Genomic DNA, 16,626 nt, shown 5'->3' on the forward strand with positions numbered 1-16,626 from the left:
CCTCGGTATATTTGTATTAAAGTTGATATATTATTTTCTCGTATTTTTCTCTTCATCTGTACCCAGGTTCCAAGCTAATTCAATTTTCTTACTCAATGTTATATTATCATTGTAAAATAATGAAACAAAATTGGGGAAAGTGACAAGCCACAGTTCTTAAGTTGTATGATTCTTTATTATAATAGCAATAGTAATGGGATAGTGGTAATATTAATAATATACAGTATACATTTCTTATTATCCGTATTTTCCCGTAAACATACATCGAACATCTGAACTGCGAAGTGCATTAAAGATATATCGTAATATGTTACATTAAGCCAGAATCGCATCGCTCATAAACCATCCTATACATACATAACATACAGTTCAATTAATACTTCTGTTCAACTTTAACGTTTAATCTTAGAATCCTCTTTCGTAGTTTACTAGTCCACTGTAAGTATATATCACTTCGGGAGCTTTCTAACAGATCGATTGAATTGAATTGCATCCCGAAATAGTAAACCTTTTAATCACGTACTTGTTGCCTACTAAATAATACATACAAAGTGTTATAAAATACGTGGCACAAGAAAATGTACGTTCTTTTTTTTTCTTTTAAACATTTATTCAAATAAAATAAATTGAACTTAGGTGCTGCCAGAAATCTCCATTTCGTTCAAAATTCGTCATCCCATAGTGAAAAAAAAGAAATATACACTTGCGTGACGGAACGGATATTTCATTGGAAACGAATCAATAATGATTATAAATAGAGACTAAATTTATCGATGATAACGCAACCGAGGCGTCATTCGCAACGAAATGCCATTTTTCACAAAAAGAATTATTCTGATTTTGATAATGTATTTCGAGAGAAAATAACACCGTCTAATGTTACTTGGATTTTCTTGAACTACAGCCTTGTGAGAATAACTCGGCGACTAGTTCTGTTCAACGTATCAATATGCGAATTTACTATAATTCCTGAAGAGACTTATGCTTATATATATTTACAAATCATAAATTTCAATATATCTATATATATACGTATATACATGTAACGTACGCGACAAAACGCGCCCACATTATAATATGCTAAAACTGATGCGTAATATGTATGTATTGAAAGCACATTACCGTGTCACGAGTATAAAACCGAATAATCTAATGTATATTTTACAAGAATTGACAAAACCAGTTTCACTCCAATTGTGATTAATGGCGAAGAAAAAATATTGTCTCATCTAAACACAAAATAAAATGGTTACATCTTCAATTACAGACAATAACAGAATAAAAAGTCGTTTTTAGTGACGGATGCATGGTTATTCTCTTCGATTCGCTCGTTCGATCATCTTTACAACGTGTCCTCTCGCTTTCGATCATTGTTCTATCACAAAACGCTGGACGTTAAATGAGAAATCGATCCAAGGTTTACCCTACGTTTGTACATTGCATCGTAAACGTTACCCTTCGTTCTTTAAGTTCTCAAGTACGCCATACATTGGCTTACATTGGACAAAACGAAGTTTTCTTTGCTAAAAGTTAGCTAGTTATAATGTGGAATAATAATCTGCTTGCAAACAGCAATGTATCTCGTCTTCTGCTCGAGCAGATTTTACATTTTATGGCATATGGTTTCCTAATTACAAACTCAAATGCTACAAAAGCACCAATTATCTCAAATATGAGATTAAGTGAACTATGCAGCTTTCTCGAACCAGAAAAGCGTATAGCTCGGATCAACGCCTACAGGCGCAAAATGGCTAAAGAAAAGTACAACGCAATTTCCAGTAGTTATTTGCGTGGAGATAGAAGACTGCATAATTGTAAAAGCTCGTGCATTATCTTAGGTACAATGTAGTAAGCAAAGAAGAGCATGTGATCAATTTGAAAGAACTACTTACAAAAGAAAGATGTATTTGTGACATACTAGACACTTGAGCGATCTGTATAGATGAAATTGAAAAGCAAATAGGAGAGAAGAATCGTTCGTAATTTATACCTTTAAAAAATGCGTAAGGCGATTATTCGTAAAGATTAAATCCATAAATGATTTAGGCATAATTTCCAAATATGTTACACAACCGAAATTATAAGTAAGATATTTTGGGTCATTTTGTACAGACAGAATTTTGTTTCATCTTGATCTTCTACTCAAAACTCTAGAAAAGATTCCATTAAGAGACAAAAATTCAAAGATCGATTCTTATCATAATTTAAGATGAAATAGGACGTAAACGACTTTGCTAGTTTTTCCGATCCATATAGTTAGATGGCAGTTCCACTTCTTAATCGTACAACCTTGGTATAACGATACTATAGCCCGACAATAAATAACAGTACCTGCAATACGCATCGCCTAACAATGGTATACATAAAATTTTCATATTCCTAACATTTCGTACATTACCGATATTTGCTTCATTTTATATGCAATAAATGTTCTTCACCAGCGTATAAAATCAGACTTGACATCGTATCGTGCTTCTAGACACGTAATAAATTCTCACAACGTAGACGATACGATTAACATTATTCTTGCTACAATTCACATTATATTTGTGATAAAAGTAAAATTAACATTTGTTTTACTTGTGATTATTCAACATAACAACACACTCCATCTGCGCTTCTATTACGATTGGAATTCTGCACTTCGTGTAACCCAATAGAGTAATACCACGACCATTAAACCCATTAAAAAACCATAGTAAACATTTAATCCATTCAAGGTACGTTTCTCTATCCAATAGAAATTTACGTAAGAGTATTACAGATGAATGGGTTAAATTGTAAGAGCTATGTAGTAATCAAAATATCTGCAAATTGCACGATCATTTTTTATCAAGCTCGCGAGAAAACATTCCGTGAAAAACTAATTATACAAAAAAAAAAAATAATACCTTGCACGTACATGAATAACGAAATTCAATTAAGCAAAGTTTAGAGCGCGAACTCTCCAAAGTATAAGCCACAAAATATAAAGAGTGAATCGTCTTCCTGAAGTGAATAGTACGTTAAAGCACATTTGTCTTTTACCGATTGTAATATTTATCAGATTCACTGTATTATTTATAAGCAACCGTTAGAATGTAAAATCGGAACTGGAGACTGGACGCTTGATTACGAATCACGTATCTACTACCGTTCACTTACATATTTTGAGGTATGTTTGTCCATGTGTTTTACAAAAAACTTCAACTCGTGTAAGCAAAGTGATTCTGATAAAACAGAAAATCTTCTCCTTTGATCATCAAGTATGTTGTAGATGATTTTTTGAATTTTATCGTGGAGGATACCGGTTCTGTTGCACGTTCTTTGCTGAATGTTCCTTCATGTCATTTGCGTTGTACATCATTGGTCCCTAAAGATCATTGTTTTCATGAAAAACAAATCAATAACAATCTTAGATTAAAATTAAGTATGAAAATACCAATAATTCTACGAAATTTATTACACTATTTCTGCACAGTCTTGCCTTAAAGAAAATCAAATTAAGAAATCATTACAAAAACAATGGAACTTATAACGTTTGAAAAAATGAAAGTAACTGATAAAAGAGAAACTATTTTTATTTTTTGTTTATAATTTGTAACTTAGATAACGCAACGTGAAGCATAACAAATAATGATTGTAATTGATGTGTGAACATACATTGCGTGACCAAACCCAAAAATATACCCCTCACCAAGCTTTCCCATAGTTTTGCCATTTAAATTTTATGAGACGTGCTTGACATGAATTTAAGCTCGATTTAAAGGCAAAGCTATATGGTTGTGAATTAGGAATAAAATCTTCTTTTAAATCTACTAAAAATACAGAGTATATTTCAAGTGGCACAGTTTATGTGTATGAAAAAACTTCTGATAAGGAAACATCACGAACAGTCAGATACTGATTTTTATGAAACTTTGCGCAAATGATCGTGATAAATGGAGCTTATTAAAACATACCCTTGTTCCAAATACGTATCGTAAATTCGTTATGAAATAGAGTAGTACTATAAATAAATTACAATTTCTACCATGTATTGCTGAGTAGAATTAATAAGTGATCACCTCTGGAATGAGTAATGTCTAATGCCACTGGTTACCTTGTTCCGTAGGAGACGCGGATCCCTCATTGTGTAGCTCTGCACCTCTCGCGATAACGAGCTGGTTGAGCTCCATCGAGAGAGCTGTGTGTCATATATAACACAACAATCTTGTCTCACTAACCGATACTCGCTCTATTGCTATGATTATGCATAAAAAATGTGAGCATACAACACCGATGTTTTTCAAAGTAGAACATAATAGCTATTTACGTTAGCAAACGTTTTGTGTTCAAGTTTTATGAAGAAATTAAATCATCGGTATTGCATATCTCTTGCATTGTCGTACACAAAAATGCAATATTTTTTGTGATAAATACGATATATTAATACAACTACTCATGCTGAAAATTATAATGTTAATACCAGTGCATTATTTTAGTGTCCTGTACCGTATGTTACACTGTGAACCTAAAACAGCCTTCTTTCTATGCTATTAAAAAAAAAATGTACATGTGTGAAAGAAAAGATTTTGAAGCAGCATAAAGCTCTAGAACGATATTACAATGAATACAGAAGAGAAGTAAATACACTCGGCCTATCATCCCTTTCATCTTCATTACAGTGTCAATATAAACTTTTCAAGTGTGATAGTATTACACTATACAATTGAAGGAACTTGCACCAAACGTACATACAATATTTGCACTATCACCCATGCTTCTAGATAAATGTGACACACCATGCATACATGATAATAAAGAACAATATATAAAATTAATAAAATAGTCCTTACTATCAGCAACAATTATTATTTGGCTACATCATTCTGCCTCCCCAACTGCTTGCAAAGGAAACATAAAAAGAAAGATAGATTAAACACAGGTTGGCAAGAAAGAGAATGTCTGTAGTGATCTTGAAAAATCTAATTAGTAAAATGAACACTAAAATGACACAAGAAACGAATGATCTTTAAAGAAACAAATACGAAACCATAGATACGTTATCTTTTCTACCGTCGGATTCTATCGTTTAAAACAAGAACAGAACAGAAACATTTCTGGAAGTCCTTTTTGTTATATAATTCAAATAAACGAAAGAACGTAGAATTTTTATACAAATGAAGATACATACAACGATAGAAGTTAATTTCAAAAGATAATTGCAATAACGTTGGATGAGTGGATAATGCACAAAACTAGGGGAAATTTACGGCATGTACAAGTCGACATTACTAACGTGGTTCTAATGGAAATTCACGGAAAGATAAACATCTTAACATTACAGTTCCAGAGGCACGTTCAAATATAACTAAGCTGCATACCAGCATACTGCAACCATAACACAAAGATAATAAAAGGATCGTGTACAATGAGTTTGAAAATGTAGACGCATACGTGAAACTGTATTGTTAATGGTGTACATATGTTTGTAGTGACAAGACATGAATGAATGTACATAGAAATTTCCAAATATTATTCTTTATCTTAAAGAACTTACCCCTTGAGATGTGTTTTCGGAAACGTTTGTAGAAGGTGCGACTGGTGTTGACGTAGGCGTTAGAAAAGCCACGGGAGCATTTGAATCATTGACTACGAAAATTCAACAAAAAATTAGTTACATAGACTACTAGGTGCTTACCTAGAAACCTTACCTGGTGCAGGAATGAATAACTGAGGTGACGAAGTTGCCATAGGTGCCATTGGAGACGTTATTGGGGTTGCTATACTTGACGGTACTGAGCTATTTTTTGAACCATTCGGGTTCATTACGTCTATGTAGTTGGCACGCATATTTCTGCCCTTCGGTAATTTGAACTTATTTACTGTCGACTCATCAGCTTGGGAAGGTGGCTGAGGCGGCGGTTGAGACAGTGATTGGGGGGTCTGCTCCGCTATAGGTGCTTTAAATCCCACGTCCGTAGCTTTCGGGGGAGGAGCTAAAGCTGAGAAACTACTGTCACCGTCTTCGTCTTTATTCATCCATTTTTTACCAACAGGATCCCAAACAATCTGTTCGGAGAATAAGTCATTGTATGAATATCAATTTTTTTTACTTATATAACCGAAACACAAGGTAACACTGCGCGTATCAAAGGACTAAACTACAGGGCTCAAAATAGTTGCATTGTCCAGACTCAAGTGTTAGAAACGAAACGTGAAATGTTAAGCCAGAATATATCAATAATTCGTTAGCTGTTAATTTATTGTCCGAACATTGAGTTATACTGGCCTTTTCCTCTCCCATCATAAAATCACAGACGTTCAATTACCATAAGTACCCGCGTGAGCCCTTAGCGACATAAAACATAAAACCATCTATCGTAATTCTTCAATAATCTACATAAAAATTTAATATACTGTCAAGGTCTTACCGCTGGATTACTGTCATCCGGTAAGATCATCTGGTTCCTTGGTTTTGGAGCTAGTTTGCTAAAGAAACCACCAAACCATGAGCCTCCGCTGTTGGATGGTTTTTTCTCCGGAGCTTTCTCTGAAACCTTTTTGGTTGCCGCTGCGGGTTTCGACGATGTTTTTGGAGTCTCGAGTGCGTCCAACTCCTCCAATGGATCGTATTGCTTTCTCGTTGACGGTGTCATGGAAATCGCCGGTTGCGATGGCTGAAATAAAGTATACAATTCATCATCGCAAAGTTGTTCCGGCAAAGTTGATCACTGTTTACTGCAATAGTACCAGTCCAATGTTACAATTTTGGCATATTTGGTAAATAATATATTTTCCTAGAACCACGCAGCTATCACAGTAAATAGCGAAAAACTTTGCTTGCGTACAAAGACATAATTGTGACTTATGAAAAAAGTAATGAAAAAGAGGCGCAATCTTTAAAAATTCAGAAAATTTCATAATATAGGAAACTTTATTATATATTTAACAATAACAAACTTATATATACATAAATGTTACCTAAAACAAAGAGCAAGTTCTATAAACCATGCTCTGTATCAAAGATTTGCAGTAACCACTCATACTCTCTAGTAACACAAAACATTAATAATAATTTCTCTTAAGCGGAAGAACTGACTTACGAAAATAACAATTTAATACGTTCTGTAAATACAATTCCGAATGCGCAATAACGTTATAGTTTCAGGAGAAAAAAAAAAAACTTTAATGGCGAACAATTGTTATTTGTACCTACAATCGTACTATCTATTCACAATCTGTGGGAACATCGATATCATATGTTTTAGGGATGGACTTTTCGATAGGAACATCATTATGTTTGGTTAAATTCGGATCTCTTCTAATCGATCTAACTGGTAAATCTATCAAACATGTCCCACCGAAAACGAATGGCTTATATCGACACAATTCGGAAGTAGTCTGCGAAGAATTCGAGTAAGACCATGCATCTATCGTATCACAAATAACATCTTTCCTTCGAATATGTGGGGCTACTCTCGTAGCTTTTTTCTCTTCAAAATTACAATATTGTTTCAAAGTCTGACTCTCATTTTCAGAGACTGCTGACGTTCCGCTTTCTAATCGCGAATCAAACTTGGAAAAAGACTCGAAGTTTACTTCGCTAAATTGAATATCTAAGTCAGTGGTCGCCGATGAAATTAAATTTCTGTTCTCTACCTCGTCTAGAACTGTTTCTTTATCATTCTCTGATTTTTTTTTAACTTTACATTTTAAGAACACGGGAGGTTGCGAAGAAGGCGGTTTCGTGTATCTACCGTCTATTTTCTTGATCTTTTTTACATCTTTTGGACAAATTTTATTATTCGATAAAATTCTCGGATAATTTCCCGTGATCTTTGGGTATGTTATCAGTTTTTGAGGTTTTAGATACTTTTCGTTTAAATCGGTCGACCTATAAGGATTAGAAGTCAGCGACGTGCATGTCAAGTTATTGATATTGGACTCAGAAGAATGAGAAGTGACACATGGATCAGTTAATGAATCAGTTACTACTTTGCGTCGGCGTAACGAGTTAACATTGGTGTCATCCAATGACCACTCAGGCTCGAGATTACTATCCGGAGTAAGTGCGTAATTACTTACTTCAGGGGTAGGTGTTTTTTCTTCCCTTTTCGTCTGTCCATGTGCAAGCATCAAGAAAAAGTTGAAAAATGTGTTATTCTTACATGTATTGCATGGTACGATTTGTTACGGGATTTAAATGCACATACTACTCTACGAATGAAACAAAATACGAAATACTTGGAATATTACGGAACATGCATGCAAATGACAATGACAAATGCTTAACGAACGTATGGGAATAATGATATAAAAAATATAAATGCAAGATTTAAATTTATATACTGGTAAGACGCGATTGCATCGATCGATTTACCTCATAGTTCCATTTTTCCTGTTGTTGAGAATTATCGATGTCATTTTGCTCTGACGGGTACAATGGATGAGTGGGTTGCTGCTGCCAGTTCGCAGCGGATGTATCGTTTCTACCATAATTATTCTGGTAATAAGAGTCTTGATTCCAGTAATCTTGCTGTTGCGATTGTTGGTATTGAGACTCCTCGTTTCTTGTGTATTGTACGTTTTGATCATATGCGTCCGGTATATTGGATGGCAAAGACAATGGTTGCCATTCTGATTGCACCTCAGTCGCGGCTACTTCCATCATTGACGTTGGACCTTCTCTGTATTCAGATTGAACTGGGTTCCATTGTTGTTGCGATGGTTGTGGTTGCTGCTGTTTAACGTCATACATTTCTACATTTTGCACATTGTTATGCAATTCCATTTTCATTTGTACACCATAGGCGTCATTTTCAACAATTTCCCCCGTCTGCAACAAAGTAGTAACTTACACCTCTTTTTTATGTCATGAAATTAAAGTAATCAATGTGTGATGTATCTACTGTTTAAACTTACATGGCATTTACCAACAATCTCAGCTAGATTATCGAACCAAGTTAAAGTTATAGCTTCGTCGGTCGAATCTTTGTAGATTGGATCATGGTATTTGATCCTGTCTCCCAAATTATATACCGCATTGATAAACGACTTCTTGTATTTTGATGGTTCGTTAACGATATTCACGGCAATTTGCTCTATGTACAATAAGGCTTTCTCTATCAATCCATGATCGATCATTTTTGATGCCAAATCGAATTTAAAAGTCTGAAGATCCACCAGTGTAAATCCTGGCTCGCTAAGATTTCTAGCAGATTCGTATATTTCCGTGAGCATAACAGCCTCCGTTGTAAGGAATGAACTGTACGGTTTATGGTGATTCGCACCGATCAATACGAGTTTCACGTTATTTGCTCCATATGGACCGAAATCGACTTGTGCAAGAATATAGCAAAAATGAGCTGCGTGGATATCTCCTCGAGCGGAAAGCGTATCCCCGAGAGTTGTGATCGAACGACGATTAATTTCCGAATTAGCCGACGTGTTCGATATAATCATAGCTAAATGAGGTCTCCAATCGTCCCACCGTGGATCTGCTACACTAGTCACAACAGCAGGTACACGACCAGAGTGGAGTTGATATAAAGTTTGTAGTGGGTCGTGATAAGGTAAACTATTCGCAAAACGTGTCATCACAGACGCATGAGTACGTTTGTCTAATTTACTAGCCAAAAAGAGAGCATGCCCCCAAAGTCCCTCATTCATAGCGTATTCTGCGCATAAAAACAACAGAACGTAAAGTACTCGAAACACTTCCATAATTAATCAAATAAATACATACCTAGCGCTTCTTGAACTAATCCATAAAGTAACGTATTTCTAAACTCGTCTGTCATTTGTTCAACGCTCTTTCGCGGTTTACTTTCGACCTTCTCAGGAACTTCCGTAACATCTTGATTACCCTGAATTCCATCACCATCTGCAACACCAGACCTTTGCGACATCACCGACCCCCTCCTTCCTAGATCCTGTGTTTTTTGCTTGTTCAAATCGTAAGGGTATGCGTCTTTGTTTCTGAGCAATAATGCTGCTATATCAACACCGACAACATTCTAAAAACAAACGTCTAGATAAGTATATATAACGAGTTATCATTACCTATACAAAATAAATCTTACCCCGTTCTGCTGGATCAACATAATCATTAATTCGTATAAAAGTATGTACGAAGCACGATCAACCATCTCTTCGTTTAGTGCTGCTTTTTTAATTTTATTTTCGCAATATTCAATAATGGTCTTTTTATGAGTAACGCCCCTGTACAAAAAACATTCATTATAACAAAAGTAAGCATAAATATAAAATGTATTGTGCTTACAAGACACTAATTTATAAATATGCACACTATAAAAATACGCATGCTTAGATTATTAATATATTGATTGCACTTACTTAATTAGAGGTCCAGGATAAGCTCGCAAATCACGCGCAATGGGATCGTGTTGAAATAGATTGTCCAGTCTAAGAATGTCCACTTTGGCTCTTTCACCATCGGTTGGATAACTTGGTTGAACGTGTATCATGGATCCAATAGAAAAACATCCTACATACAAAGCACTATTATAAAATAGAATGCATTACATGATATCTGTTAAGTGTTATAAACAATTTAAGTGTATACCGTATGCATGAGAAATGGAAAATTTCATCGGTGTTAGTCGTGCAGAAGTAGTCGCTGAATCTTCAAGCAAAGACATATCGCAAGTTCGTTTATCGCCAGCCGTTCTGAAAAATATAATTTTCATTTTTGCATGTAAATAAAAACTAAACATTTAAAAAATGAATAACTACAAAAGCAGTACTAGCGATCATGTGCGCACATTTATTCAAGTATCAAGTAGATTATCCAAACTCTTACTGCATGATAATATTATTTTTGTTACGTCTATTATTTACATGGAAAGAAGACAGATTTTACTTACTAGCAACTACAATCGATATATTTCTAACAAGGAATTTAAATATCTAGCTTAGAGAAAGGTACTCTAAATGCCACAAATATATTCTAACTAAATTACTTTCAGAAAATAGGAGTCGGACATTTTCATTATTTGGCACAAGTGTCGAACCGAGAGGATTCTCTCGGTCTCACCTATTTAAATTTTGATAACTCGAACTCTGTCTTCGCTGTGGACTCCTGGTCCATCCGGGATACCCGAAATACGGAACATATAATGCTTTGTTTGGTGAGTGGAAGCATGCACTTGGATTTATAAAAAATCTAACACATAATCGATATTATAAAAACGATAGGAAAACAGAATCGATATATTTAGATTCGATTGTTTTTTTATTTTCCTTGACGCTTACCTGTCATCGCAGGAACTACGTCCTGAATGAACACTCGCTCTATCCTCCGGATAACTCGTAACACTTCGAGAGATATGTTGCTGTTGTTGATTAGCATAATATTTGTGATACCATTCTGAATAAGCGGCAGGACTTGTACGTCGCATGTTTTCTATGTACGCATAGTAATTATTGGCATAATGAACACCGTAATCGTATCCAGAATATCCTGTAAATCGAAGTTTTGTTGAAATGTTTTATTTTGCTATAAAAATTGAATCGAATGTACGAAATGGTACACACCATTGTAACCATAATAGGGATCTCTCGTTCGCATGTAATATGCACGATCTCTATCATTGTAAGAAGACCTACTGGACGGTCTAGATCTATAAAGATATAAATATCAAGTAAGATATAAACATCAACAACTAACAAGTCTAAAAAATAGTCAGTTTTCTGAAAACCGGATAAACGGTCCAGTACTGTATCAGGTTACTTTGTTAAACGCTCAAAAAGTACATACCCTCTACCATAAGGATCATCGTAATATGGATCTCTAATATCGTAATCATCGTATCGTCTTGGCCTTCTATCGTCCCTTCTTCTATCACGATCAAGATAATCTCGATCTCTAGAATATCGTGAATCGTAGTCTCGAGCTTCTCTATCTCTACGACGCCCATCATCGATCCTGTCTCTTCTACGATCGTCTGGTCTCCTTCTGCCATCCCTTTCATCCAGATCGTCTTTACCTCTGCTTCTTCTGTCAATTTCTTCTCTCGCATGCCTATCTAGATCATCCCGACTGTGATGCTTGCGATCGTCTTCTCGATAAGGAACTTCTCGTCGATCGAAATCGTCGCGTGCAGTGTAAGATCGATCACTTTCTCCTCCGCGACGTCGATCGTAATAATAATCATCGTCGTATTCACGGTCACGATCATAACTGTAAAAAACATCGAGGTAGAATAATTATTTCTAATCTCATGTTTTATTAGAATTTAATTTATTATGAGTTTACTGACTATGCGTTCTTCCGTTCATATTCATATCGTCGCCGTTCCGAACTGCTATCGCGTCGTCTCTCTCTACTATCGTCTCTGCTATTCCCAGAACCTTCGTCGTCCTCGTCTTCGTACGAATCTCTACGGTTCGATAAATTGGAAACTCCCTGACTCTCGCGTATAGATGCGCCAACAGCTTCCTCGCGTTTGTTTCTCGAATCGCTAGTTTGATCTTGTATCGTAGCTGAAATGAAGATAAGAAACAATGAGAAATTAGATTTAAAGATATATAATTTAAATACGTATGAAGCTCTATCTCACAGCCTGTAAGGGGAACTTCTTGAGAACCTGTAACTACTCGTCCATTAGGTCTGTCATCTAAAGACTGAGTAACATCGTTTGGAGATGCGCCTCCTGGTATTTGCCTAAGGTCCTCGTCCGTCTGTTGATTAGGGTCTTCAGGGTCATTGCCTCTGCCAGGTACTTCCCGCGTTTCGCTAGATTCCAGCATGATTTGAGATTGAGGTTGATGTCTTTCTTCTCCGGAGGGATCATTACGTGACTGTTGCGGAGGTAGGGATCGTTCTCTGCCAGACGGATCGTTTCGACGTTCCAACGGGTCAGAGTCTGTTCGCGATAGTATAGGGACGCTTCTCTCTTGGCCAGGAGGAACATCACGGCGTTCTGATCTGTCAGACATATTTCTTAGTTGAAGACCTTGTTCCTGACCGGAAGGATCATTCCTTCTTGGATCTGGTAGTCTCTGAACAGATTGAACATATTGTTCTTGTCCCGTTGGATCATTTCTACGCGGATCTATGGAACTCGACTGCCCCGGTACTTCGCGTAAAAAGGGAATATCATTAGGCACTTCGTCGTTTTCATCGTCCTGGCTTGGTGGAGTCGGTTCATGCTCTTGATGGGAATCTGTTAATTCTCCGGTTTCTAAAAATGTGTTTCTATCATTTGACGCGAATTCATAATTATCCGGCACCTGCAAAATAATGTTTATTTATTTTGTCAGTATAGACAGAAGACGTTAATTTATTTTTCTTTTGTTACAAGTATACCTGTTCCGGCTGAAGAGGTGGATGAGATCGTGCAGAAGGTACTTCGATGTTATTTACTTCTTGTCTGAAATCGCGTACACTAGCCGATTCTTTAACGGGATTAATAACCGGTTTTGGGTCGTTATCTAAAGTTTCCTTATTTATGGAATCTCTCGAGCCGTAAATATCGCGTTCCTGTAAAGACGGCGTAACTACTTCTAAATTTACGAATTCTGAAGGCTGCTGAATAATTTCATAGTTTTCTACATTTTGTTCGGTACTCCATTCTTTAACTAGCCGAGCATGATCCTTTGGATACCATGTATTGTCTAAGGAGCGTGGTAATGTATTCTGATTGTACCATTGATCATATCCACTTTGCGTCATGTTATCTGTTGGCTTAATATTTGTCGGCGGATATGTATTGTGTGTTGAATTTTCTTTACTAATAGCACCTTGGGAATCAATGGAATGAGAATTTTCTGCACTGGGCGGAGCATAATCGGAAGGTAACCCAGGTATATTATCGGGAGTAGAACTGTTTTGCGAAGCTGTATTTTGATTCCATCCGTCCTCAGGTATAACAGGATGCACTTCTGACGGTTCATTTTGATTTTCTACATGTTTGCTTATCATAGTACTAAGATTCAACTGTTCTAATTTTGCCGGTAACTCCTCCGATGAAATATTTCTCCCCCATTCTAATGGATCACTTGTTAAATTAAAGTCATTATTTTCCTGAATGGAAACATTTTCGGAGCTTGCAATAGTCGACATAGTTTCAGGAGAGGCTGATACGTTAAGATGGGAGTCAGGTAATTGTGACTTAGCTATATTCGTTTTTGTATGTATACTGGAATCTTTTGAAATCATGGAGTTTGTAGTTAACGAAGGTATAGATGTTTTTCTATCTTCTTGCTCTATGCTAGGTTCTGGTAGTTGGGATATATTGGGTAAAGAATGATGAGAGGATATTGTAGGAGTTTGTTGCCAGTCGTTTATAGCAACAGCACCAGCATTATCCTGTTTAATATTCTCTTCCAATATGTTATTATTCTTTTGCTGCTCTTGTAACCACTGGGTTGTATGAGTCTCATCTGAATGTTTCCATTGTTGTGGAACGTCTGCATTTGCCGTTTGAGACCATGAATTGAATTCGCTATTAACATTGTAACTTGGTGGTAATTGTTGACCTTGATTGGGTAGCATGGATTGACGACTTTGATTGTTCCATTGAGAAGCGGACATATTCATTTGATTAGACCAATTGCTTGGATCATTGATGGAATGTTCTTTGTTAGTATTATCAGTGGAAGGTGGAAGAAGTTGACTCAAATTAGTTTGTTGTAACTGTGACATGGACTGATTACTTGTGTCATCAAACTTTTGCATCTCCTTGTCCATTTTTGGATCCTGCCAATGTCCTGACATATTGTGAGGTGGCATTAAATTTGTTTGATCTGGCTTATGCCAAGTATAATTACTACTAGCTAATGGAGGTTGCATTACTGAATCATTTTGGTTCTGTATAATAGGTCTTTGCTGTGTGTATGGAATTTTTTGAGGCTGTTGTTCGCTCGTCCATTGAGAAGCATTAAAATTTACAGGTCCAGATTTAACAGAATTAGATCTAGGCGATGGCGGATATTGATATTGAGTATAATTCGAATATGGTGGAAATGAGTCTGAATGATTTGGAATTGGTTGCCTATTACCAACTGTGTTTGGTGTATTATCATCAGGCAGAGAATTTTGATTAAGCAAATCAGACTTGTTGCCATTAACATTCTGATAATAATGATCTTGAATAGAGTTTGGTCTTGGATGACCTTGATTTGTATATGAAGGTATATAATGCTGTTGCTGTTGTTGCTGCTGTTGCTCTTGTTGAAGTAGCTGTTGCTGTTGCTGATTATCTGTCTGTTTATCAAAATCCCAATTCCATGAATTATTCCAAGGATCACTTGTTTGTTTTGACTGATTTACAATGGGTGGTTGGTGCTGAATGGTATCATTGGACGAGACTTCTGGTTGTACCCTTGACATTGGATTCCATGCATTTTGATTATGAGCTCCATATCCTAAGGTATGATCTACTCTGGACCTGGCTGGTCGGGCTCTATAGGGATTCTAGAAACATATTTTAAACGTTATACCATGAAATTCAAAGTATATATTTATATAATATATTATAATCTTGTATATTACTTACACTCATACTGCCTTGGGGACAGTACTGATTGCTTCTTAGTTATATGAAACCTGTAAGACGAAAACAGATATATCAACATACTATATTACAAAGAAGCAATATATATAAACAATTCCATTGGTTTATTATTAATCAATGTAATAAATTACAGATGATAATTTTTATCAATGCAATACATGTCTTATCGACATTCCCATAAAGGTTAGTCTTTATGAAAAACATCCAATGACAAATTATTCAAGCAGAGTGAAAACTACTTTCACATACTATAGAAAACATATACATATATACGTGCGTATGTTAGTGTATATATGTATCTACGTATATATATATATATAGGTCATTGGTCACCTATTCTTCATTATTTTAATAACATTTCCCGCGAGTAAAAATGACGAGCAAGGGCGTAGGAAAGTAATATTTCACAAGAAATAGAGAGAAATCGGAAAGTCATCGAAAATACAAATCGATGTATGAAATCCGTTCATGCTCGCGACAAGTACGTTCAGGAAACACAAGATTCCTCGACTTCCGCGCGACAAAAGTCAAAATTGGTATAATTATGTAACAAAAATCATGAGAAAGCAGTTTTTGCGAGTAAATAATGAATCCGCCGGATAAGGGAAAGTCCGGAGGCGAAAAATGAAGATCTTCGTGCCGAAAGTTAGGATACCAGCTGGGATAGCCAACTTAGCGTTCAGGGACCCCTCATACGTTCACTCACCTAGCTATCGTATCTTGCACTGGTGTCCATACGCAAGCACAAGCATTATTTTCTTCCACAGAACATGCGAATCGTTGCCGTTGGAAATTCGATGTTTATAGTCACGGATCAATCATTCGCAGGATCGAAACGGAAAAATCACAAAAACGCGGACATTTTACAGATACTGTGAAAGGAAGGTGTGGGTTAAGCACGTCACGAAATTTTTCTCGTTCACTTTCCACGCGAGCAGAACCATAGACGCGCACAGCGCGGACGCGTTGATCTCAAACGTCAAAGGACTTCCGACGAAACGTCGTCAGATGGCGTCGAAGGGTGGTTCAAAATTTTTTAAATTTCTAAAAATAAAAAAGAAAACAAAACAGAAAAAATACCAAAATTATATAAACGTTTGCATAATGACGCGTTAATGGAATC

The 16,626-nt window shown here is 36.1% G+C and overlaps 1 protein-coding gene across 6 annotated transcripts; it reads right to left on the reverse strand.

Moving 5' to 3' along the window:
- Nucleotides 1-585: 585 nt before the first annotated feature.
- On the reverse strand, nt 586-16,502 carry Sec16 (endoplasmic reticulum export factor secretory 16). 6 transcript variants are annotated; one of them, XR_013080150.1, is made up of 21 exons: nt 16,210-16,502; nt 15,486-15,535; nt 13,295-15,403; nt 12,546-13,218; nt 12,246-12,468; nt 11,744-12,166; nt 11,521-11,606; nt 11,239-11,446; nt 10,550-10,653; nt 10,321-10,471; nt 10,047-10,185; nt 9,710-9,980; nt 8,887-9,641; nt 8,345-8,800; nt 8,050-8,082; nt 6,396-6,641; nt 5,676-6,033; nt 5,522-5,613; nt 4,818-4,862; nt 4,082-4,165; nt 3,313-3,352 (listed from the first exon to the last, which is right to left on the reverse strand). XR_013080150.1 is itself a non-coding variant. In XM_076771232.1 (20 exons), the coding sequence occupies exons 2-20, from the start codon at nt 15,489-15,491 to the stop codon at nt 3,272-3,274; spliced, it is 6,498 nt and encodes a 2,165-aa protein (XP_076627347.1). In that variant the 5' UTR covers nt 15,492-15,535; nt 16,210-16,502; the 3' UTR covers nt 586-3,271. The 6 variants fall into 6 exon arrangements, 5 of the variants coding, with proteins under 5 accessions (XP_076627347.1, XP_076627351.1, XP_076627349.1 ...); XM_076771232.1 differs by lacking the exon at nt 4,818-4,862 and having other exon boundaries at nt 586-3,352; XM_076771236.1 differs by lacking the exon at nt 4,082-4,165 and having other exon boundaries at nt 586-3,352.
- Between the last annotated feature and the right edge of the window lie 124 nt (nt 16,503-16,626).

Source organism: Colletes latitarsis, chromosome 8, assembly GCF_051014445.1.
Source record: "Colletes latitarsis isolate SP2378_abdomen chromosome 8, iyColLati1, whole genome shotgun sequence".
Classification (NCBI taxonomy): domain Eukaryota; kingdom Metazoa; phylum Arthropoda; class Insecta; order Hymenoptera; family Colletidae; genus Colletes; species Colletes latitarsis.